General features: G+C 41.1%; 1 protein-coding gene across 2 annotated transcripts; it reads right to left on the bottom strand.

The window, feature by feature from the left end:
• Positions 1–406: 406 nt before the first annotated feature.
• On the bottom strand, positions 407–22,726 carry LOC124116070. Of its 2 annotated transcripts, XM_048401669.1 has the most exons (14): positions 22,615–22,726; positions 17,524–17,793; positions 16,706–16,806; positions 14,979–15,117; positions 12,446–12,549; positions 10,804–10,860; positions 9,784–9,951; positions 9,024–9,154; positions 7,605–7,744; positions 4,936–5,020; positions 4,307–4,365; positions 2,862–2,960; positions 788–913; positions 407–739 (listed from the first exon to the last, which is right to left on the bottom strand). In XM_048401669.1, exons 2-13 carry the CDS (start codon positions 17,722–17,724, stop codon positions 836–838), a joined length of 1,362 nt encoding a protein of 453 aa, XP_048257626.1. In that variant the 5' UTR covers positions 17,725–17,793; positions 22,615–22,726; the 3' UTR covers positions 407–739; positions 788–835. The 2 variants fall into 2 exon arrangements, with proteins under 2 accessions (XP_048257626.1, XP_046333223.2); XM_046477267.2 differs by having other exon boundaries at positions 407–913.
• Positions 22,727–24,060: the final 1,334 nt, after the last annotated feature.

A 24,060-nucleotide genomic window follows, 5' to 3' on the forward strand; every position in this document is an offset into this window, starting at 1 on the left:
ATAAAAGAGACTTAACAGTATTTAACTACTAAAACTATCTATATCTAGAAGGTATCTGTAAGGGAACATTATAATAACAATATATTAGTGTTATTGCACCTGCATATATATTTCCCTCAATTTCTGAATCATGACATGTCATAAATAGGACAGTAAGTCCCATCTTGTTTCATAGAGATATGGAGTGATTACAATGCCAAACCAGAAAGCATTGTTACGATTATTCTTGTGAAAATCTCATAAACAATATAACTGCTCTCTCCTGCTTCTAGGACACCTTAGTCTAAAATCATCACCCTGTTTCTCACATTACAGAACAAGTAAATACAAGTACACCTCTGCCTCATTTCATAAAAATGAAACTTTCACCTCAATCATGAATGTATCACACATTTTCACATTAAAATATAGATAGGTCTCAAATAGTCCTATTCATAAAACAATATTTTTGCAAGAAATTGGCATAATTGTAAGACCCTTCTTGACATAAAGTTCAAACGAACCAATCACTCACATCTAAACAGTATCAGTAACATGGCTTAACATCATTTTCACGTGACTCCAGAAATATCCCATGATGCACTGTCGGGACAATCCTGTATAATGACTCCACATATATCCCATGATGCACTGTCAGTACTATCCTGTATAATGACTCCACATTTATCCCATGATGTACAGTCAGCACTATCCTGTATAGTGACTCCACATATATCCCATGATGCACTGTCAGCACTATCTCGGATAGTGACTCCACATATATCCCATGATGCACTGTCAGCACTATCTCGGATAGTGACTCCACATATATCCCATGATGCACTGAGTATGAGCACTAGCCAGTATGGCGACGTTTGACAGAGGCACGTACCAGTTTGATCACCTTATAGGGATCAATATTCACATTTGTACCCTGAAAAAAAAGAAGAAAAATATTAGAATATTTCGTACATTTCCTCCCAAATACATGTCCACCACCACCATCATGCCATTGCAACCTTTCCCCTGAGTGAGGGGCGGTCGGGTAGCCTAGTGGTTAAAGCGTTTGGTCGTCACGCCGAAGACCCGGGTTCGATTCCCGACATGGGTACAATGTGTGAAGCCCATTTTCTGGTGTCCCCCGCCGTGATATTGCTGGAATATTGCTAAAAGCGGCGTAAAACCATACTCACTCACTCACTCACTCCCCTGAGTGAGTGAGTGAGTGAGTGAGTGAGTGAGTGTGAGTGAGTGAGTGAGTGAGTGAGTGAGTGTGAGTGAGTGAGTGAGTGAGTGTGAGAGTGAGTGAGTGTGAGAGTGAGTGAGTGAGTGAGTGAGTGAGTGAGTGAGTGAGTGTGAGAGTGAGTGAGTGAGTGAGTGAGTGAGTGAGTGAGTGCAAACTTAACGTCACATCGGCAATATTTCAGGCATATCGTGACGAGACAACATTATACATTGATAAGACATACATGTATATCAGGATTGAATGTAAACCTGTCATTGATAAACAGTACAATAACTAGATTATCACATAAGGAAGAGAATTTATGTATGTCAAGGAACACAACATTTTGGAGTATATGCTTACTTCTTCATCACTGACATACTCTAAACATATGATAATCATAATAACGTATCAAGAAAGTTGACATCCATAAATTCTCTTCCTTTAATATGTGTATCACTTCTAAACTGACTAGATTATCACAGTTTCGATTTTAAAACTAGTGTAGAATATTTAAAGGAATAACTTATCATTCAACAGTACAATATAAAAACGGGCTATAGATCACCAGCAACCAAAGTTAGGCCACCCTACTAGGGACTGTGGGGACTTAAAATACTTCTGCAACCTGCACGGATCCCCAGCAGGATTTACACCATCCCTACAGCTGCTGGTGATGGTATGTTATTTAGCCAACAGTTACAATCAAGAAATATACTTCGTCTAGAACTGTGGTACGAATAAACATACCTTGAATGATGTGGTTTGCCCGAGTGACTGCTGTCATTGATAAGTTCATGATTTGTATTGGTACTGCACTAGGGCTGGGACAGGTAACTCGGGCATCCGGGTCGGGGGGGTACTGAGTAGGACCCGTGGTGAGTCAGTTGATAGATATATTGTTTAATGACAAAAATTATCTAGAACTCTATGGTTACACTACAAGTCACTAATGTGTGTGCATTCCTTCTAATTTTTCATATGGTTGAATAAAGATAGAACTTAATTCAACTATAGTGTATGAATGACCAGATTGTTTAATACATGTATCTAAATACGTTTTGCCAGGGCTATGCTTAAAATGTTCCCAATCGGACATTTTGGGACATCTCCTGAGACCTACAGTGGGTAGCCGGGTAGGGTCGAGTAATAGGGCGTTGGGTACCTGGGGAGTAAATTTGGACTCGTCCCAGCCCTATACTGCACCTTGCAAGACTTCAGGTCAGTGTATGTCCAAAATACATCAACCAAGCACTGGAGCCAACAGGTTCATGATCTTGCAGGTGGGGCGGTCGGGGAGCATAGTGGTTAAAGCGTTTGCTCGCCACAGCGAAGACCCGGGTTCAATTCCCGACATGGGTACAATGTGTGTCCCCCGCCATGATATTGCTGGAACATTGCTAAAAGCGGCAAAAACCTCACTCACTCACTCACTCACTGATCTTGCAGTCAGAAGTGGAAATATTGATACAATCAGAGAGAGAAAGAGAGAGAGAGAGAGAGAGAGAGAGATTATAAGATTTCAATCTTTTTAACATCCCCTCCAACAAATATGTGTACTATTTCTTATGATCCTCCCCTGGAGACCAATCCACGCCTATAATAAATGCTAAGTTCTTATTCTTCCCTGGGTTCCCAGACAAGACAGACTACTCACTGCAAACAGCTCAAGGGAGCTCATGTCTGTCCTGACATCCGCCACGGCCCCCCGTGTCACGATACGGGCATATGCTGGAATACCGCCTAAGTCAGAACCCTGGAATTGGCAACAATCATTCAGTAATATGACATAAAAACCTAAAAAATCTAAAGAAAGGCAGTCAGTATGTTCATATTATGAAAAGATTTGCACCACAAAGCTCAGAAAATACAGGGTTTTTCCTTGACCTGCTCAGAGGCCATATTCTGCCTCAAATTGAGGTAAATATCCGTAAAAATTCCTAAATTGGAAATAAAGATTTCCCAATTCCTGTTGTAATAGTTACAGGGTTTTACCTTGGCCTATAAAAGTGGGCTTTGGGGGACCCAAAATAATTAGTTTCATGGATCCATGCAAGAAATATGAGGGTCCTGTAAAGTAATAAAAAACAATGTGGTGTACTGTACGTTTTGATAACTTTGGAGCCTCAAATTAATCAATGATATTAAAATCAAAATTGATAGAAAACAGCTGTTCGATAGAGCTGAGGATAACTTGTTCTATGTCACCTGACTTATACTGACTCGGAAAAAGCATGGAGCCTTTTGCTTCCAAGCAGGGTATAAGGGATTTATCCTCCCACTGAGAAATGTATTTCCCTCCAAGGCGGGATACTTAGTATTTTATCAAGATGACATGAACCAATCAGATCTGTTATTTTGCATCCCTCGGGACGCCATATATTTTTTTCTGCGTCCATTCTCTACATTTGTGCATACTAGGCTCACATTTGTCTGTCACGTAAAACGGCAAGCATGGGTTGCTGAAGGCCTATTCTACCCCGGCTCTTCATGGGTCAGCCTTTTACAGCAAGCATGGGTTGCTGAAGACCTATTCTACCCCGGCTCTTCATGGGTCAGCCTTTTACAGCAAGCATGGGTTGCTGAAGACCTATTCTACCCCGGCTCTTCATGGGTCAGCCTTTTACAGCAAGCATGGGTTGCTGAAGACCTATTCTACCCCGGCTCTTCATGGGTCAGCCTTTTACAGCAAGCATGGGTTGCTGAAGACCTATTCTACCCCGGCTCTTCATGGGTCAGCCTTTTACAGCAAGCATGGGTTGCTGAAGACCTATTCTACCCCGGCTCTTCATGGGTCAGCCTTTTACAGCAAGCATGGGTTGCTGAAGACCTATTCTACCCCGGCTCTTCGTGGGTCAGCCTTTTACGGCAAGCATGGGTTGCTGAAGACCTATTCTACCCCGGCTCTTCATGGGTCAGCCTTTTACGGCAAGCATGGGTTGCTGAAGACCTATTCTATTCTGGCTTTTCGTGGGTCAGCCTTTTTCAGCAAGCATGGGTTGCTGAAGACCTATTCTACCCCGGCTCTTCATGGGTCAGCCTTTTACGGCCAGCATGGGTTGCTGAAGACCTATTCTAACCTAGATCTTCACGTGTACTTACCAAAGGCGGAAGCCCTATACCCATACTGAAGCAGAGCTTGTCTATATCATCAATGAAGGCTGCAACATAAAGAAGACGGTTACAGAGACAAAATGTGTACTCTAACGAGTAGAATGGAACAATATTCTGATTGGTCAATCAGAAGTATCAAATCACAATAACCACCTCTGATTAAAACAGCACATTCTGATTGAAAGTGTACATCACCATGGAAATAATTATTTATAAACAGGTACTTCTTTCCCGGCCCTTGTTGGTTGGCAGTTTTAAATAGTTAGATTTACTGTCACTACAATCTTCAAAGTATGCATGGCAATACATTTTGGGCAGAAACACAGAGAGCTTCAATATCTGGCAGTAGTGCAGGCCAGCGTTGATGGGGTTATTACTGATTATTAACTTATCGGGCCATTGACAAGAGTGAGTGAGGATGTATTACATCGCTTTTAACAATATTCCAGCAATATCACAACCCGGGACTCCAGAAACGGGCTTCACACATTGTGCCAATGTGGGGAATCAAACCTGGGTCTTCAGCGTGACAAGCAAACACTTTAACCACTAGGCTATCTCACCGATAGCAATGTATCGATCGGCACAACCTCTATTGGCAAGCCTGGCCGACTGACCTCTCAGTGTGTAGTAGATGAGTTGGAAGAAACTGTCCCCAGGTGTGGGGCTCAGGATGATGACTTCATGGTCCTTCTTAGGTACCTGCAACAAACCAGGAAAATTATACCATATATCGCAGTCTGTAAAGTGACCCAGCCTATAATATAGGCGACCCTCCACAGCCCCCCACCCCCCTACACACACACACCTCTAAAAGCCTTCAAAATCAATGCTAATTTATGTAGACTGTCCGGAATGAAGCACATCACCAGCGCATACACAATCCCTACATCAGCAATAAAAATGTGTTTGTCTTCCGTAGTTTTCCCTTCAGGAAATTCACGTAAATGACCAGGTGATAACAAACTTTGTCAATACAAATTTGTCATTTGGTTAAAAATCATCAATAGTTAACTTTAAAGGAATTTTGATGCAATGATCGGAAGAACTGTATCTTATACTATTATTTCATCAGGAATAATACATTCTATTATGCCTCCCAAAACATTATCCTCTCACCAAGGGCTGATCCAGCATTTTTAAAAGGGAGGGGTCCAAAATAACAAAATCCTCTCTCTTGGTGGGGGTGGTGGCGGACCAATCCCATCAAAATCAGATCTTAGTTCTCGCTATCATTCAACAAAGATCTCAGGACATCCCATTACGGGTCACGTCAGAACGACTTTTCATCCGACCAATCAAAGCGTTGCTTACCAGATCATGAAAGTGACGGTCGGAATGTGTTGTCTAATCATGCAATCTCGAAAACGTTAACACGAGGTATTCCAAACGACAGCTACGGCCCGTACGAATGATTCCGTCAAAATTATCGTCTATCTCTCGCTTCCATGGGATAAATATTTTGAAAGGAGGAGGCCTTGCACAGTATGGGGGAAGGACTGCCATACAATCTCAACCATATATTAGACATTCTGGAATGTTCGTTAGTTCAGTTTTCAAAATTTTAATCGAGAACTGTGTCAACAAATTTTTCAAGAGTAATCTGAAATGGAAGTAACCAGGTTGAAACGAGTGCTGTAAAGTTCGAGAAAGCTGCTTTCTAATTGGCTAATAGTCATTTCAGTGGCCGGTCAAAGTTCACGAAAGGTCGTTCTGACATGACCCATAATGGGATGTCCTCAGATCTTTGCTTAGTGACAGTGATAACTCAGATCTGATTTTAATGAGATTGGTGGAGGACCCTCTGGATCCACCAATGCTCGCTGATAAATGTTGTACTTAGGGACTGACCTGTTTATATTCAGGGGGGAGGGGGCTGAGCTTTTCATTGGCAATGGATATTCTTTCAGTTATTTCTTTAAAAAACCAGTTTGTTTCTCTGAAAGAGGCACTGAACTGAGGAGTGCCACACCACACATTATTCTTCAGGACATCCCGCAGTGAACAAGTTATCTTTTTGTCTTGTTTAACTAATGCCACACTCAGCAATATTCCAGCTCTATGATGGCAGGCTGTAAATAATTGAACCTGGACCAGACAATCCAGTGAGTGACATCATGAGCATCAATCAATTCAACTGGGATATGATGACATGCATCAACCAAGTCAATGAGCCTGATCCGTTAGTCACCTCTTATGACAAGCATGGGTGGCAGAAGATCAATTCTAAACCGGATCTTCACCGGTACTTTTGTGTGTAAAACTTGAGGAGTACTTACCGGGGTATGTGTTTCAAACATTCTAGCTAAAAGGAAAGGGCGTATTTTTTCCCCAAAACTAATGAGTATTCCCTACTTCCAAGAATTTCAAATCTTCAGCCCCTTTGTAATAAGGTTGATGATGTTGAAAATTTCAAAAGAACTGTTAAAGGCTAAAAAAAACCTTGGTTCTCAGGCACTGCCAAACCATCACAAAGTCAGCCGCATGTTTCATTTTTATTTCAAATATCAAACAAACAAAAATAATAAAACATTACGCGTCTTGAACACACACGACCCCGGCAGTGAAATGCTACAATACTTAAAAACAAACACAATCCAATATAGCGTGCAGTTACTTCCCTTTACATGCGCACTGATGTACTGTGCATCTTGTGTTATATATTATGGTCATGACGGCAATAGTTGTGTGCTTGTTTTTCCGTTTGCAAATTTGGTCAATGAAAATATATAATTTCTGATAAAACATCACTAGATGTGATGATGTGTATTTGTCTCATAAAATTAGTAGTTTAAACAACAACCCACCCGCACTATATTTTCAAAAGCCATTGCCTTAGAACCAATTCTGTTATTTTGTTAAGCCTAAACTAGGGGTGTCACTGTATGCGTATTTAACAACTTGAGATATACACTTGGATTAAGTAAAGCACCATTCCTTCCTCATTTTCAGAGACTTTATATCCAGACATCATGAGCATCGATCCACGCAATGATGACAGCTAAGTCAGCAAGCCTGACCAGGTGGTCATGTAAGTCGCCCCTTATGACAAGCATAGTCAACTCTTACGACAAGCATAGTCAACTCTTACGACAAGCATAGTCAACTCTTATGACAAGCATGGGTTGCTGGTGCCACCAGCAGCCAAACCTCAGCACGCAATGTCCAGCTAGCGGTGCATGCTGACGGGTCCAAGATTCCTGAAGTTTGTCATTACCATCGGGGTTCTAAGAGCTCCAGGTCCTGAGCTAAAGTGCTTAATAATAGATATGTATGTTATACTCACTATACTAGCAATGGCCACAGCTGCCCCATGTGTGACTGTCAGCCCCATCGCGCTGTACACGGAGACGAGGTCGGTGAAGTAGTTGTTGTTGTACCTGCGGTAGTACTCCTCCGCCCCCTCCCTCCACGCCTCCACCACACCTGTACACAAGAGGAGGGGGTTACAGCTTCAGCAAGTCAGTATATCTTAAAGCTGCTTTCAGTTCACACTCATTTGGAATATATCAGATTACTGGAGACTCTCAACCGTTAAACATGTTTTAAACTTCCCTGATCAGTTTAGTCAGTGAGTGGGTTTGGTTGAACTGCGCTTTAAACAGTATTTCAGACATATTACGATGTGTCAGCTTATGTGGGTGAAAAGCCCCAAGTGCCACTTTCGGATGTTTACCACTTTGGAGAAACCATGGGAATGCAACTCTGTATAGCAAACTGGGCTACCTGTGCGTGTTACATCTGATGAGTGGTGGTGAAATGGTACAGTGTTGCTGTGAGTGAGTTGGTTTCAACACTACTGTGTACAGTACAGAAACAATATCAACTAGTGTCAGCTTATTAAGGGAGGAAAGCCTGAAATGCCTGAAAAGTTGTTGTTTAATGCCGCACTCAACAATATTTCAGCTATATGACGACAGTCTGTAAATAATCGAGGCTGGACAGACCATCCAGTGATTGATGTTATGAGCATCTATCTAGGAAACTGGAATATGATGACATGCATCAACCTAGTCAGTGAGCCTAATCCCGTAGGCCGCCTGTTATGACACACCTACTCGCCTGTTATGACACACCTACTCGCCTGTTATGACACACCTACTCGCCTGTTACTGAAGCATGGTTGCTGAAGACCTATTCTAACCCGGATTTTCATAGGTCACCACCATGTTCAATGGTTGGTGAGTGCGATGCTGACAAACCAAGAACAATAATCTGGGATTCGAACCCTCTATCATCAGATCATGGCACACCTAAGGGACACAACTCCACCCTCCAGAGTATTACATTAGAGATTACTGCATACTGAACCACTTTTGACATATTGGTATTAGTTTTCCCTGTCATCCCTGTGATCACCTGTCTGTTCTAAAGGGGTCATTGGTGTATTCAGTCATCACTGTCCATAAAGTCAAATCAAATCTCTCAATACAAACAGCGTAATGGAGGTTACTGACCATGGTATACGTGTGGACTGAGGAATCTGTGTACATGGGGGTGGATCTGGCTCGCCCCCCTGTGTGGGGACAGACGTTACTGACCGTGGCATACGTGTGGACTGAGGAATCTGTGTACATGGGGATGGATCTGGCTGGCCCCTGCGTGGGGACAAACGTTACTGACCGTGGTATATGTGTGGACTGAGGAATCTGTGTACATGGGGGTGGATCTGTCTGGACCCTACGTGGGGACAAACATTACTGACCGTGGTATATGTGTGGACTGAGGAATCCGTGTACATGGGGGTGGATCTGGCTGGCCCCTGCGTGGGGGAATATGTCCCACACCATCACCCGGTACTGAGCGGCGGGGTCACGCTGGTGGGCCACATCGAACCTGGACAATCAAACAGCATTAGGGACTGAGCATCTGACATTCTGGAACGGGGGCTGAGTCTTAAAAAAATAACTGTTAGGAAAAGGAAATAAATTGATTTGGCCTCACGTTTCACAAAGTAACAAATGCTGTCATATTGACCTTTTTCACACTTCGCTACATCTGGTTTGAAAGCGAGGCTTGGAGAGCAGAAGGTGAAGGCTGGATAGTACATGATACACATGGAGATGTCAACAAGGCATGGGACAAACTGTGTCAATTTAACCATTGTGTCAATATGCACCAGGTGCAAGTTAAATCAAGTTCCTTGAATGGAACCCTGCTAATAGAGTGTGGCAAGTTACTTTAGGATGAAATTTTATTAAAATCGGATCTTGACTCCAATTCAATATTTCGCTGAGTTTAGATCTGAAAAACCCTCCAGAGCAGGTCGTGTCAGGCGAACCCTGAGAACATCTGACTGCCCAATCTAAATGAAGGGAGTCAGGTTCTTGAACCAATCAAATGTTAACTAGCTTTCAAAAACAATGTGGCTTCATTTCTTTAACACGTTTGAGTAGTGGAGATCTATAAGTAAGGGGGACTGCGTGACGGTTGGGGCATCAACGTCACTAGTGTCAACGACCTACCACTTTTGCGAGAGTTTCATGAGGTCCATGAACTCCTCCCTGTTCCAGTTGAGCGGGTGATGTTTCTTGAACATGAACAGGGCATGCCACTTCTCCATCTTGAAGGTGTTGGACGCTGTGTAGGACATGGAGGACTCCAGGCGGTGAGTCTCGTGCTCAGCTGTAAAACTGGGAACATAACGGCATTGTTTCGTGGGACATTGTCACTGGAATCTGAGTTTCATCTCGAAGAGATTCTAGCATCATGATCATCATAACTTTCTGTGCAACGTATACCTATGACAGTCATGGCTCTAAGATCTTTTCCAGACCTAAAACCCATGTGCCCGTTCCATCGGGTGAACTTGCAAAATATTTGAACATTTTGCCAAACTGTTTAACACACACAAAAATAAATAATAAAGCTACAAAAAATAATATTCTTGGTTCTTAGGCACCACCCGCATAATCATAAAGTTTGCCGCATGTTTCGTTATTATTTCCATTAAATAAAAAAATCCTTAAATAGTCCCTGTCCAACGGTGGTCAAATACTGTATTCCAGTATTTCACTCATCAAGAAATACATTTATGTAGGGTGGCCCTTTCCCAGGTTCATTGTACACAACTGTTTATTTGGTTACACAACTGTTTATTTGGTTACACAACTGTTTATTTGGTTACATACTAGTTTCAACAACCCCTCCACCCCCAAAAAACACTGCCCGCCCGCACTATATTTTCAAAACCCATTGGCTGAGAACCAATTCTTATATTTTTTTAAGCCTAAGTATTTTTTGTCTTAGAGTACTAAGGGACTGGTCATTTATTATAGGGGGTGGTGGGCCAGCGAGATTGGTGCAAGGACAGTAACACATTTTGTTTACCCTCCTCACATTCTACTGTAACACTGTTTCCTTGCAATTGGTGTTTGGGGAGGAGGTACAATGTAGTTCTGAACACAGTGCCAAAACCTTCAAGAATCTTAAATAAAAATAATGTTTCCTCGTATTTTTTGCTGTCATAATCCCTCGGTACTTACTTTTTATAATTGCAGAAATCACAGGATTCCCTACTGTTCACAATCAGTCTTTCGACACTGAAACAAAAATATAACACTGTCTAGAAAGTAACCAAGAACGTGCACTTGCCTGAATTAGCTATAACATACAGTAATACCCTCCATTTTTCTATATAAGAGATGTCAACTTCTCAAAATCTCCCCCCCCTCAAGTCACAGGACAGGCAACCTGAAACATGACTATGAGACAGTACTCTGTCAATGAAACACAAATGTACGAGTTATAACATCAATCATTTAATGGTATAATTGCATTGGTAAACAGCTGACAACGACATTAAAATTAAACAACAGGTTACAGCATTGGGACACCCATAAAAAACATGCTTTACTGATGCAAATGTCCAAACATGCAAAGAAACAGCATTAGTAGCGTGAGAGTCCCTAGCCTGATAAACGGCTTGGAAACAATGTGTATGTCTCTATGTCTTTGGATTTGCTGTTGGGAGGCACGGGTGGCCCAGTCATCTAAGGCGCCACAATTCGCTGTGCAGAGTTGCATCACTTGGGCATGCCAGAAACCTATGATTGTGGGTTCGAATCCCAGTTCACCCCAATTATGTTTCTAGGTTTGTCAGCACCATTCCCGTGCTCATTGGTTTCACCAAAGTGGTAAATGTCTGAGACCTGCATCACTTCGGGCTTTCCTCCCACATGAAGCTGAAACGCCATGATATAACTGAAATACTGTTAAAAGACCTGTGTCTAAGACTTCCACTGCTCAATCAAGGCTATGTAATATCCTGTAGACTTTGTGGCTGAAGAGGATGTTTGATATGGAAACCTGCAACAAGTCCAAAACATGTTCTGTTGGATGAAGATGCGGAGAACGTGCTGGCCAGTTACAGACACGATGAGGTCAGGCGTTATCTTCCATCAGAATAAAGCTGTGTCCTACGTATAGCACCATCACAGGGTCAGACACAGATGTTAAGGACTTCACCTCAATACCTCAAACCAGTCATGGTACCCCGGCGGAGCACATGCAGATCCGTTCTTCCATCCCAGCTGATTCGGCCCCAAACCATCAGTGAACAGCCACACTATCGTTCATATTGAGTGATGTCGGCATCCTGACCACGATCCCCACATTGCCTCCACACCTATATGATCTACACAAAACCTGGACTGGTCAGTAAAAAGTACTGACGTCCAGTCCCTGATGGTCCATCAGGACATGTTGCTGTGTCCATTGAAGACGTGCACGCCGATGCTTCGGTGTCAGTGGACTCCCTATGAATGCTCTTTTAGCATGGAGACCAAAGTCGTGCAGACGTCTGCACACCGTCTGGGTGGATACGGTCACTCCAGGGATGGAGAGTAGGTCTGAACACAACCGCGTGCTGTCATCAGATAGTTCGACAGACTTGAAGATGTAAACAGTTGGTTTCTCAAATATAAAATAAAATTGAAATTGACAAATATTTACGTCTTCCTGTTCAGTAATTTTAGCAATGTCAACAACAATCTTCAAAGACTTCCATTCCCCCCCAAAAATACTGTTCGGGATGACATTAAGACAAGAATGACATCAAACTTTTTTTTTCTTTCTCTTATGAAAGGAATGAAATCTGTAAGCCAAATAATATAATAAACACATTACTATTGTCTCTCCGGCTCAGCGGGTGTTTTCATGGGCCGTTTATCCCTCAGTGGGTTGAAGATGTTGTATTCCCGGGTAACCCGATTGAAAACATGAGTCACTTCCTGCAAAAACAAATAAGCACATTATTTCTTTGTTGTTTTACGCTGTAATCAGCAACATTCTAGCTATATCATGGATTCTTATAAACAACCAAGTAACGGCCAGATAAACCCGTGATTGATATGAGCATCATCCCTCATCCTGGGGTATGATGAGACCCTGAGCCTATACACCTGATCCAGTTTACCGGGGCCAACTTGCACAAAGCAATCTTAGCGCTACGACTATTGTAAGCCTATGTTAAAGTATGGGACGGTGTGACAAGCGAACGCTTGAACCACTAGGCTACCCGACCGCCCCTTATGAGCATCGATCCACACAATTGGGATATGATGACATGCATCAACCAAGTCAGCAGCCTGACCACCAAATCCCGTTAGTCGCCTCTTATGACAGGCATAGTCGCCTTTAATGGCAAGCATGGGTTGCTGAAGGCCTATTCTACCCTGTCTAACTCGGAAGAAGCAATCACCACTCAACAGGTGATTCCGTTAAAAAGTACCCCTTATCTTTACAAGCACATTCACTGAAGTGACAGTCAACTGTTTAGATAATGAATGATTGCACTGCAGTGTTCGCGTTAACGCGGTCCTGCGTTTTCTACGCATTAAAATCATATGAACACGCAAAAAATATTTTGCATGCATGTTTTGCACGCACAGATTGTGATATACTTAATTTTGTATCAATACAATAAAATAAAAAACTATTCAAAGCTGATAGCCTGCTTACGATGTTCAGACGAAAATAAATCAAAACCTGGAAATTCCCATTGCTAAAAATAGAGTGTGGCCAGATGGCGCTTTGAATTGCGTCCTTTATATTTCCATATATGGTCTTTGGGCAACGGATAACTAATCTCAGACACAGGACCTCATTCGTTACTATCGATGGAATTCCCTGGAAGTTGTTCGTTTCATCCAATCAGTGCCCAGCTTACAAGTAATAGTCGGTAGTACGAACGATCATAAACAGAGCGACGGAAGAAAACTTCCACACATGGGCATGTGCTAACAACAGTCATATTTATTTTATTAATGATTGAACGTTCATTATATCAAAACTGGACCGTAAGTTAAAGCTTGGTCATAATTAATAGCTGTACTAGTACTGATTTTATTGAAATAAAAACTTCACACGCGAAATATTTGAATTGAAAATTTATTATTTCATTTCTGCACGCACTGTACAAAAACCTACCACGAACACTGCATTGTAATATCATTTTCCAGAAGAGTGTGATGTAACACTCAGTAGATTGGTGATGTTTGAGGTTATAACAAACAAAAAGATTTGAAAAATGTGTGGTCACCTCTTACGATAAGCATGAGATACTGGGAACCATTTCAGGATAACCGCAGGGTAAATTATCCCGAGGCAAACGACTTAAACTTACCCTATCAATAAACCTACAAACTCATTTAACAAGGTGACAGATTTCTCTAGAACTATCTTGAACTTTCTCTTGAACTATAAGATACTGTTTCCGTGCCTCATAGAAAGGTGGGTGGGTGAGTTCAGTTTTATGCCGCTTTTAGCAATATTCCAGCAATATCACGGCGGGGGACACCACACATTGTACCCATGTCGGGAATCAACCCGGGTCTTCGGCATGACGAGCTAACGCTTTAACCACTAGGCTACCCGACCGCCCCCTCATAGAAAGGACCTACATACCTGTACAATGGTTTATTTTCAGTCAGGTAATTAAATAAGGTGGTGCGTAACGCAAGACATCTTCCCACGGCAAGGGAGTTAACTGACAGTAAAAGTCCAGTTTCCACCCTTGCTGAACTAGGCTGGAATTTCTGGCCCCAATTGTAGCGCCATCAGTGGCTATTACGAATTATGTCCCCTCTATGTCCCTCCTATTGACCAATCAGATTCCACCTTTCATATCACTTGCATTTGCCTCAAACAAAATAGTGGCACACAGTCAAGAAGATGTGATCGATACATGTCTTACTTCGCAAAGTGTATCAAATCCTGTGAGCACAAAAACATGAATAGATTAAGAAAATATCTGTTGACGCCGAGCTGGCGGTACAGTCTTTGCAAATCCTGCAATCAACCAAAATGTGCAAGGTAGTTTACAAACCGGATGTCGATTTCGCTATGCCATTTTGATTAGACAAACAGTCCGAACAAAATGTAACTCCATATTTCCAGCCTAGTTCAGCAACGGTGGAAACAAGACTTTTATAGTCAGTTAACTCCCTTGCCTCAGGAAGATGAACTCAAGGATGTCAAATGAGCCTAGCTCCATGCAGTAACTTTGTGTGAACCCTACCATTGCCTGACATTGAAGCAGTGTGTAGAGTAGGGGCCACAAGGCCATGGCCTATGTTTCACGAGACATAGAGCCAATCTCTCCTACCCATGAAGTATTGATTATGAAATATTCATGTGTACACTATTACTCCCAGTATACCTGCTTATACACCTGCTGGAAGAGCTCTTCATTGTTGCCAAGCCAATTCTTCACCTTGGCTTTGAATGGATTTGGTAAAATAAGTGGCGTCGGTCTCTTTGACACAGAGAACATAGCTGCAAAGCGTTGGTATAGATCCCTGGGGGAAAAATGAGACAAACAGACAATAATACAAAACTGGTCTTCAGATACTTTTAGTCCATTGTCCATCATGCATTAAACCAACTTAATTACCTAATTCACAGATCCAGCGTTCACTTTTCCCCCATTTTCTCAAATGCCGAATCACCCCTCCCCACCTTTCCCTCTCTCCCTTTCCGCATCAAAAACTAAAAAATATCTGCCATTGGAAATAAGTGTCTAGTTTTGTGTCTAACTCATAATTAATAGTCAACAGTACAAGTATTTTCTTGCCCACGCACTCCAGATGAACCAAAAATGGTGAGGGTGTATTATGCACAAGAACATACTGAACTAGACACAAAGCAGTAATAAATTTTGATATTTATCAATTTATTCAAAAAGAGAGTTGTACTTGTTACTTGTTTCTGTTTGCCTTCAGGTATTTGGGGGATGAAAAAACTATGAAACAAGTACTTAAATTGGCCTGGTTGCATGTGACTATATGACTACTTGAAATTCTTATTGAAATGTTATATTCTTGTGGTTACTATTAATAAAGTATCATCTTACATAGTTCAGATAATATTTGACACTAAAGTTCAAGGACACTGACACTGCAGTTCAAGGACACTGAAGTTCAAGGCCACTGACACTGAAGTTCAAGGACACTGACACAGAAACTGACACTGCAGTTCAAGGACACTGATAATGAAGTTCAAGAATACTGACACTGCAGTTCAAGGACACTGACACTGCAGTTCAAGGATACTGACACTGCAGTTCAAGGATACTGACACTGCAGTTCAAGGATACTGACACTGCAGTTCAAGGACACTGACACTGTAATTCACTGTCGGCTGGTGGGAATTTGTCTGCTAAACCAGGGATTCATCTGACTGGCTCAAAGGCACCTGGCAGCAAGTGTCAGTAAAAATTAACAACTTTGAATGAAATATTTCCAATTTTATGCTGTTATAGTTAATTAAGGTTGTGGCTTTTTTAGGTGAATAGTACTTTACTGATAAAAGGACACCAACATTGGGGAAAAGGCTTCAACAGCGCAACAAGAACAGCACCAGACACAAGTCAAACCAGTCAAGATTATAGTCCATAATAGCAAATTTTGAATCCATGAAGAATACTTTCAAAGTTGGAGTGTATTTTCCCTTTAATGTTTATTATGCTTAACTTAACATTATTACATTGAAAGCAATGTTACATTTCAATGTTAAAATATCTATGAATTTAGGAAAATGATTACTTTAAAAAAATCTAATTTTGAACACGATAACGATTTTCCCAAATTTGCCTGCCTGGAATCCTATATATCTGTTATATATACAAATGTATCCATTTAAACTCAAACTGACCACATGGTGAGTGAGTGAGTGAGTTTGGTTTTACGCCGCTTTTAACAATATGACCACATGGTGAAATACTGCCAATCTGGCAGTACCCCTGAATCTCAGTACAGTGAAGTGTGAATTTGGCGTGGTAGTTATAAACTCAAATACCACAGACAAGTTAATAACTATGTTGACTTGATATATAATGTTTTAATGAACCAAAGAACATATATAACACTGTGGTTACAAGCACCATACCTGCATTCAGACTTTGAAGATTGTCCCCACTCCTTTACAAAGGTATCCAACTTCGCTATTGACATATCCGTCATACGGAAGCAACGCTCATCAAAATATTCCTGAAATATAAAACATATTTACATAAACAAACCAATTCTAACATGACACCAGGAACAGAACACTATATATACCCCTGTTCATTCTCTTGACTACTAATCACTGCTAATTGGTCAAAACATAAACATTGACCATATGTTTGAAAAAAAAGCATCTAATAAAAAAAAGTATCATATATTAATAATTGGTCATGAATAAAAAAAAATCACACAGAGAGCATTCTTGTCATTAATACTTAAGGAAAATAACAATAATATTTCCAAGCCAAGGTGTATAAATTTGTGAATTCCAATTTTTGCCAGGATGTTTCTGAAGTCCAAATGATGACACCTTCAGCGCTATATCACTGTATTTGTAAGCAGTTACATGAAGCAGTGTTAAACCCAGCCCATTCACTCATAACCTAGTAGGGGGCACGGGTGGCCCAGTCGTCTAAGGCGCCACGATTCGCTGTGAAGAGTTGCGTCCCTTGGGCACGCCAGAAACCTATGATTGTGGGTTCAAATCCCGGTTCGCCCCGATTATGTTTCTAGGTTTGTCAGCACCATACCCATGCTCGTGGGTTTCACCGAAGTGGTAAACGTCTGAGACCTGCATCACTTCTGGCTTTCCTTCCACATTAAGCTGACACGCCGTGACATAACTGGAATAATGTTAAAAGCGGCGTTAAACCCAACTCACTCACTCACTCACTCACTCACTCACTCATAACCTAGTACCTGAGTGAACACTGTCTCCGTTGTGAACTGTGGCCACACCGAGTACACGCTGTCCGTTGTGAAGGAGGTCGCTGTGTGGAAGCCATGGCATGATGGGTAAAACCACAAATACCCCAGCAAAGGGATTGTTATAAATATACACAAAATAAGACACTTCCGTGGCCTTATAGTAGAGGACATCCTGTCATCTCTCAGCATCATTCCAAAAGGGCTTGTTTGTCTCCAGATGCCTTTATGTCACCATCGTGAAGTGTCATCATAGAAGCTTATCTGGAAAAGGCAATAATTAGTGTGAATTTGTTTGTTTGTTTGTTGTTTAACGACGCACTCAGAAACATTCCAGCTGTATGACGGAAGTCTGTAAATAATCGAGTCTGGACCAGACAATCCAGTGATTGACATCATGAGCATCGATCCACACAATTGTAATACGATAACATGCATTAACCAAGTCAGCGAGGCTGACCACCTGATCCTGTTAGTCACCTTTTACGCCAAGAATAGTCCATTAATTTCAGTGTGTTTCAATGATGTGTCCACTGGAATATGTAAGGTGTAAGATTTTTCTTTAGAAAATTCAGGGGGGTGGGGGGGGTGCTTCTTAAAATCATACACGAGTTACATTTTCTGTCATAGCTGTCACAATATGGCTGAAATACTGCCGACGTGAATCTAAATTTTAACTCACTCACTGTCATAGATGGAGTAGGAGAGACAAAAATAATAGTGCTATAATAGTAGACCTGGAGATTGACAACTTTGATTGTATTCCTGTGGTACGGTAAGTATTTCTTAAATGCTGCCATCAATATTGTTGTGTGATTTTCTTGTATGATAACCTTTACTTTTGTGCACTCCAGTGAATCAATAAACAACCAGAGCTCCAGATAACTTTTTGAGCAATTGAGTTGTTACTCTAGGGTTTCTATTTAAATTGGGTTACTACTTTTTTCATTGGGTAACCAATATATTTTCACTCATTTATTCATCACTTTGGGTTTTTCCCAAAAGTAGTGAATATTTTAAGATTTAAAAAAATATGAAATAATGTTTCAGATGTATATAACTGTTCTAAATAAATAGGCTTGACCCGGAAAATAAATTAGCTCGTAATTGTGTTTCAGAAATTAGCTCCTTTGTACACATGCTGAAAAATCTTCATTGGTAATTTACGCGACATTTTAGACATTTGAGTTTTTCATTTAATGCAAGCTTTTCTGTACGCAAGTTAACTGAAAGTAAGTGGGTTCTGAATATTTTGGGGGGTATTTTACACAAATATGCTGCTTATCTGTAGCTCTGAACAACTGTGCCTACATTCATTACTTTGATGCAAAGATTTACCGAAATTTATCTGCAAACCACTACTGTAAAACTGTCATTATTCTTGATATGCATCAAAACCAGAACAATATCCCAATGATTACCATTTTGTATAGCCCATGGTAGATGTTTATGAATGGAACAGTTTGACAAGTCACCATTTGATATTGTCAGACCATTGCATAATCTTGAAAAAGGGAAACCCACATAAGATGAGGTCAGGTCATAAGGGGTTTAACGTAATGTTCAAGTTATTTCACTGATGTAGCGACATCCTAAAATAAAGCGTCAGATTGACTTTTGATGCCCGTGGTTCAGCATATGTCACATTATGGCATTTATGAATATGGATTCATTTCATTTCAGGCCATGATAATACTAGCAATGTGATTAGTCTAGCCAGTGTTGTAAATAACAGTGCATTGGTGCTGATCTCTGCCACAAGAAAATTCACCATATTAAGGATATCATGTATATTAATTTAAATGTTGAATAATATAACTGCAGTAATGAAATGCATCATTTATACCAAAACATGGACACAGTTTACCATTTAGTTGAAAACTACTAATGGCGTACCTCAAAATGGATTTACTGACCTGCTATTGTCAGTGTTTACATGCTAGCACTTAAACAAGATAGTAACAGAAATGTTTTTGCTTTGTTAAAAAATATCCAATACTACCCATAAAGGTAGAATTAATGAGTGTAATAACTATCAGATATATGCATTTAAGCGATACTCAATCCGATTGCCCAGTTGAAACCATATGATGTCACGGGGCTCCATTGCTGAGAAAAATATGATCTGACTTCACTAATTGATTACCTTACATCATTGGAACAAAAGCCTGACTAGAAAATTGACAAGGGGTGGCACTTATTAAAACCATACACAACATATATATTTGTTTTCAGAAATCAAGAAGTGGTAAACAAACTTATTTCAAACATCAATAAAACTCACTAGTTTTTAATAACATAAACACGAAGATAAATGGTAACTTCGGTTTAGGTAGGGGGAGCTTACAAAGATTACAGATTGGTCTATTGGGAGCAGGGCATTTAATACGGTGAATACTGTAAATCATCTTCCCGAGGCAAGTGAGTTAACTGACTATAAAAGTCCAGTTTCCACCCTTGCCGAACTAGGCTGGTATTATGGAGTTACATTTTGGCTGGACTAACGAGTCTATGCATAGTCCAATCAAAATCGCGCACCGAAATCGAAATCCAGTTCATAAAGTGTCATGCAGATTTCGGTCGACTGCAGGATTTGCAAAGCATGTGCACTGCTAACTCGTTGTCAACAGATATTTTCTAAATCTTTTCATGCTTTTAATCAAGGTGCTCACGTGATTTGATGCACTTCGCGATGTAAGACTCGTTTTATCACAATATAGATCTTGAAATCAATCAGATCGTCTTGACTGGGCGCCATCGTTTTGTTTGAAGCAAATGCAAGTGATGCGAAAGGTTGAATCTGATTGGTCAATAGGAGAGGCATAGCAAGGACATAACTCGTAATAGCCACTGGTGGCGCTACGATCGAGCCCAGGAATTCCAGCCTGGTTCGGCAAGGGTGGAAACTGGACTTTTAAAGTCAGTTAACTCTCTTGCCTCGGGAAGTTGACTGTAAATATACACTTCCCCAAGTGTATTGAATGTAAAAACATGAGTATCCTACTCAGGAAAATATTAGGGATCAATTTTAAGAAACTTGATTTAACTTGCACTAGATGCATGTTGCCATGAAAACCAAGTTGATCCCAACAAAATCAGGTTGCACCCCGGTCACTTAAATTTATCAAAGTTAAAACATAGGCTGGTCTGCTGCCTGTGTCACATAAATTAATGATGCATTGCTGCAAAATGTAATAGGAACATTGCACACAATCTTAAACCCACAGTTTGATGACGCCAAGCCCAAGAAAGCATGAGAAATTACCCTTTACACAAGGATGTGGTATGGTCAATAAACCTCAGAGGTACTGACTGAGTTCAAAGATCGATTTTGTATGTGGACAATTTAGTTACTCCAAGACAAATTTGATATTTTTTTACAAGCACTTATTGCATGTAGATAAAAATATTAGTTTGCATTTTTCAATAATAGGTTGCATGCTTATAAAGCTTAATCGAGCCCTGAATAAGGACTGTCATTAAACTTTGGGGGGTTCTGTACACATAGTACAGGGTGCTAATAAAGTTTACTTGCAGATTTGTCAAGGGTGATTGGGGAAGTCAAAATCTTAAGTCACATCATCATTTCAGCCATATCATGACCGTTGCCATCTTCCCGAGGCAAGGGCATCAACTGATTATAAAAGTCCAGTATCCACCCTTGCTGAACTAGGCTGGTATTACAGTGAGTGAGTGAGTGAGTTGGGTTTAATGCCGCTTTTAACAGTATTCCAGTCATATCACGGCGTGTCAGCTTAATGTGTGAGGAAAGGCTGAAGTGATGCAGGTCTCAGACTTTTACCACTTCAGTGAAACACATGAGCACGGGTATGGTTCTGACAAACCTAGAAACATAATCGGGGCGAACCAGGATTCGAACCCACAATCATAGGTTTCTGGCGTGTCCAGGGGACCCAACTCTGCACAGCAAATCGCGGCGCCTTAGACGACTGGGCCGCCCTTGCCCCCTCTGGTATTACAGAGTTACAACAAGTACAATGTTTTAACGTCTTTTGGACCTTCCGCTCTCTGGGTGGACGCTCTACCATGTGAATACAGTACTTGTACTTGAACGTTCAATGACTTACAACAACTATTCTAAATATTATAACCATGCAGGGCCAATGTTTGATTAAAACTTTCAAGTTGCAGATCCTGACACAGATTCCTGGTCGGCTAAACCATCGGTTACTCCAGTTTGTGACAGTAACATGTTAATGTGGTATGCCATTTGCTTTCCAATCTAACCATTGGAATCTATTTTAGTCGATAGCAGTGATGGTACTAAGTTTGCACTTTGTAAGGAAATGACAAAGGGATAATATTCTAAAATAACACGTGCACTTAATCAACAGTTGCAATTACTAGAATCTACCTGTTAATTAAGGCTGGGGGCGAGTCCAAATTTACAACCCGGGTACCCACCACGCTATTACCCAACCCTACCCGGATACCGGCTATATGTCTCTAGACCTTGGTGTAAAAAGTCCGATTTGGAATAGTTTTACCATAGCCCTGGTAAAATGTATTTAGATACACATATAAAACGATCTGGCCATGCATACACTGAAGTTGACTGAAGTTTTAGCTTTATTCAAACCTATAAAGGTCAGAAGGAATGGGTGCATAGTCAGAAAGAAATGCGAACAATAGTGACTTGTAGTGTAACCATAAAGTTTTAGATATTTTTTGTCATGAAACAATATATCACGTGACTAACCACGGGCAAGGGTAGTCCCGGACCCTACTCAGTACCAACCCTACCCGAGTACCCGTGTTACCCGTCCCAGCCCTACTGTTAATACTAGAATCTACCTGTTAAAACCGAAAGGTAGGACACTAAAAACATTTATTTTCACAGAATCATGCATCATGTTATGATAAAAATGCACGTAAGAGTTCTAAGAATGTACGAGCGCCTGTGCACCATCTGACATGGGCGGCGGCCGGGCAGCTAGGAAAGGTGTGTATTCATCATGATCACAACTTAATCACACCCTCAAATCATGACATTTTCGAAAGAATATAATTCACATTATGTAGAAAATCATGATCCATAAATAATTTTGTAGGATAATTACGTACCTAATTCCACCATCAATAAGGTCGTTCTGCATGCTTTATTGATTCAGGTTGTTTTGCAAGCTCCTTCCCAGCGCGTGACATAGTATAGAGAGCTCCGCGAACAGACTATCGCTGTGAGGAGCTTGGTTGTTTTGTTGAAATCGTCATCAATAATGCGAAAATCGAGAGAGAGAAAATCCGGTGTGCGAAAAGAGTTTGTGTTCAACCAAATATGTACGTCCGTGGTTCAACTTATTCTACTAAATATTCTAATGACAAGGTAGCATGACTGAACAACTTCTGCTGTCGCTTCCGTGTAGATTCCCTTTTATCGGGAAACATAGCAAGTAGTAAACTGCTGTAAAAATATCCACAATGCATGTAAAATTTATTTAAACTGTAGTCGATATAGCTGTTGGCCTGAGTATTTGTTCTACGTTGAAGTCCTTTATATTATTGACTCAGAGCATACAATCCCTATCTCATGTCTGTTAATTGATATTTCGAAAGAGTTGCGTGTATTTTGGGGGATATCATGTTCAACGTCAGAAGCAGACCAACCATCCATTCATATTAGTAATATGTCGTACAGGAAATAGTATCATAGCTTGTTCACCCGCAAGCTCCATTCGTGACCAACTTGTGTTATTCCGGTTACGGAAAGGGACGAGTGGTGACGAATGCCGCAAGCTCCTTCCCAGCGCGTGACACCTTCGGTAGTGGAGCTCGCGAATGGGAGCTTGGTTCACGCGCTCCGCCACAGCGTGTGCAATATACCGCTTAAACTGTACACTGGTTCCCAGTCATTGCGCCGTCCGACACCCACTCCAAACACGATCGGACAATCAAATGACATCATTAATGGCTCGGCTACTGAAGCTGTTAGCGGTACTTTTTACACTTACGACTTACGCAATACTGTCTACAAACTGGCAGAATGATGTTGGATGATAAATAAAATATCTCCCTTGTATCTTAGATAACAAATATATCAACACTCAGAGTTTTTCCTCTTTTATCAACTTGATTGGTTGGTTGTTTAACGCCGCACTCAGCAATATTCCAGCTATATGACGGCGGTCTGTAAAATAATCGAGTCTGGACCAGACAATCCAGTGATTGACATCATGAGCATCGATCCACGCAATTGGGATCGATGAGATGTATCAACCAAGTCAGCGAGCCTGACCACCCGATCCTGTTAGTCGCCTTTTACGACAAGCATAGTCGCCTTTTACGGCAAGTATGGGTTGCTGAAGACCTATTCTACCCCGGAATCTTCACGGGTCTGATTGGTCAATGGGATGGACACAGAAGGGTACACAACTCGTAATGGCCACTGGTTCCGCTTTGATCGAGCCTACTTCCGAAATTCCAGCCTACTACGGCAAGGGTGGAAACTGGACTTTTACTGTCACACACACACACACACACCTATGGATCAGATTTCCTGCCTGCATGCAGATT

Source organism: Haliotis rufescens, unplaced genomic scaffold (genome assembly GCF_023055435.1).
Source record: "Haliotis rufescens isolate VD_foot unplaced genomic scaffold, xgHalRufe1.0.p SCAF_23, whole genome shotgun sequence".
Taxonomy (NCBI): Eukaryota; Metazoa; Mollusca; class Gastropoda; order Lepetellida; family Haliotidae; genus Haliotis; species Haliotis rufescens.

Excerpts from the sequence above, each read along its gene's own strand:
- LOC124116070 (XM_048401669.1), bottom strand. The coding sequence starts at position 17,724 with ATGATGCTGAGAGATGACAGGATGTCCTCTACTATAAGGCCACGGAAG. Across the intron at positions 5,021-7,604 it reads CTGTGGCCATTGCTAGTATA|GTACCTAAGAAGGACCATGA; the intron begins GTGAGTATAACA and ends GGTTTGTTGCAG. Across the intron at positions 914-2,861 it reads GCTCCCTTGAGCTGTTTGCA|GGTACAAATGTGAATATTGA; the intron begins GTGAGTAGTCTG and ends CTTTTTTTTCAG.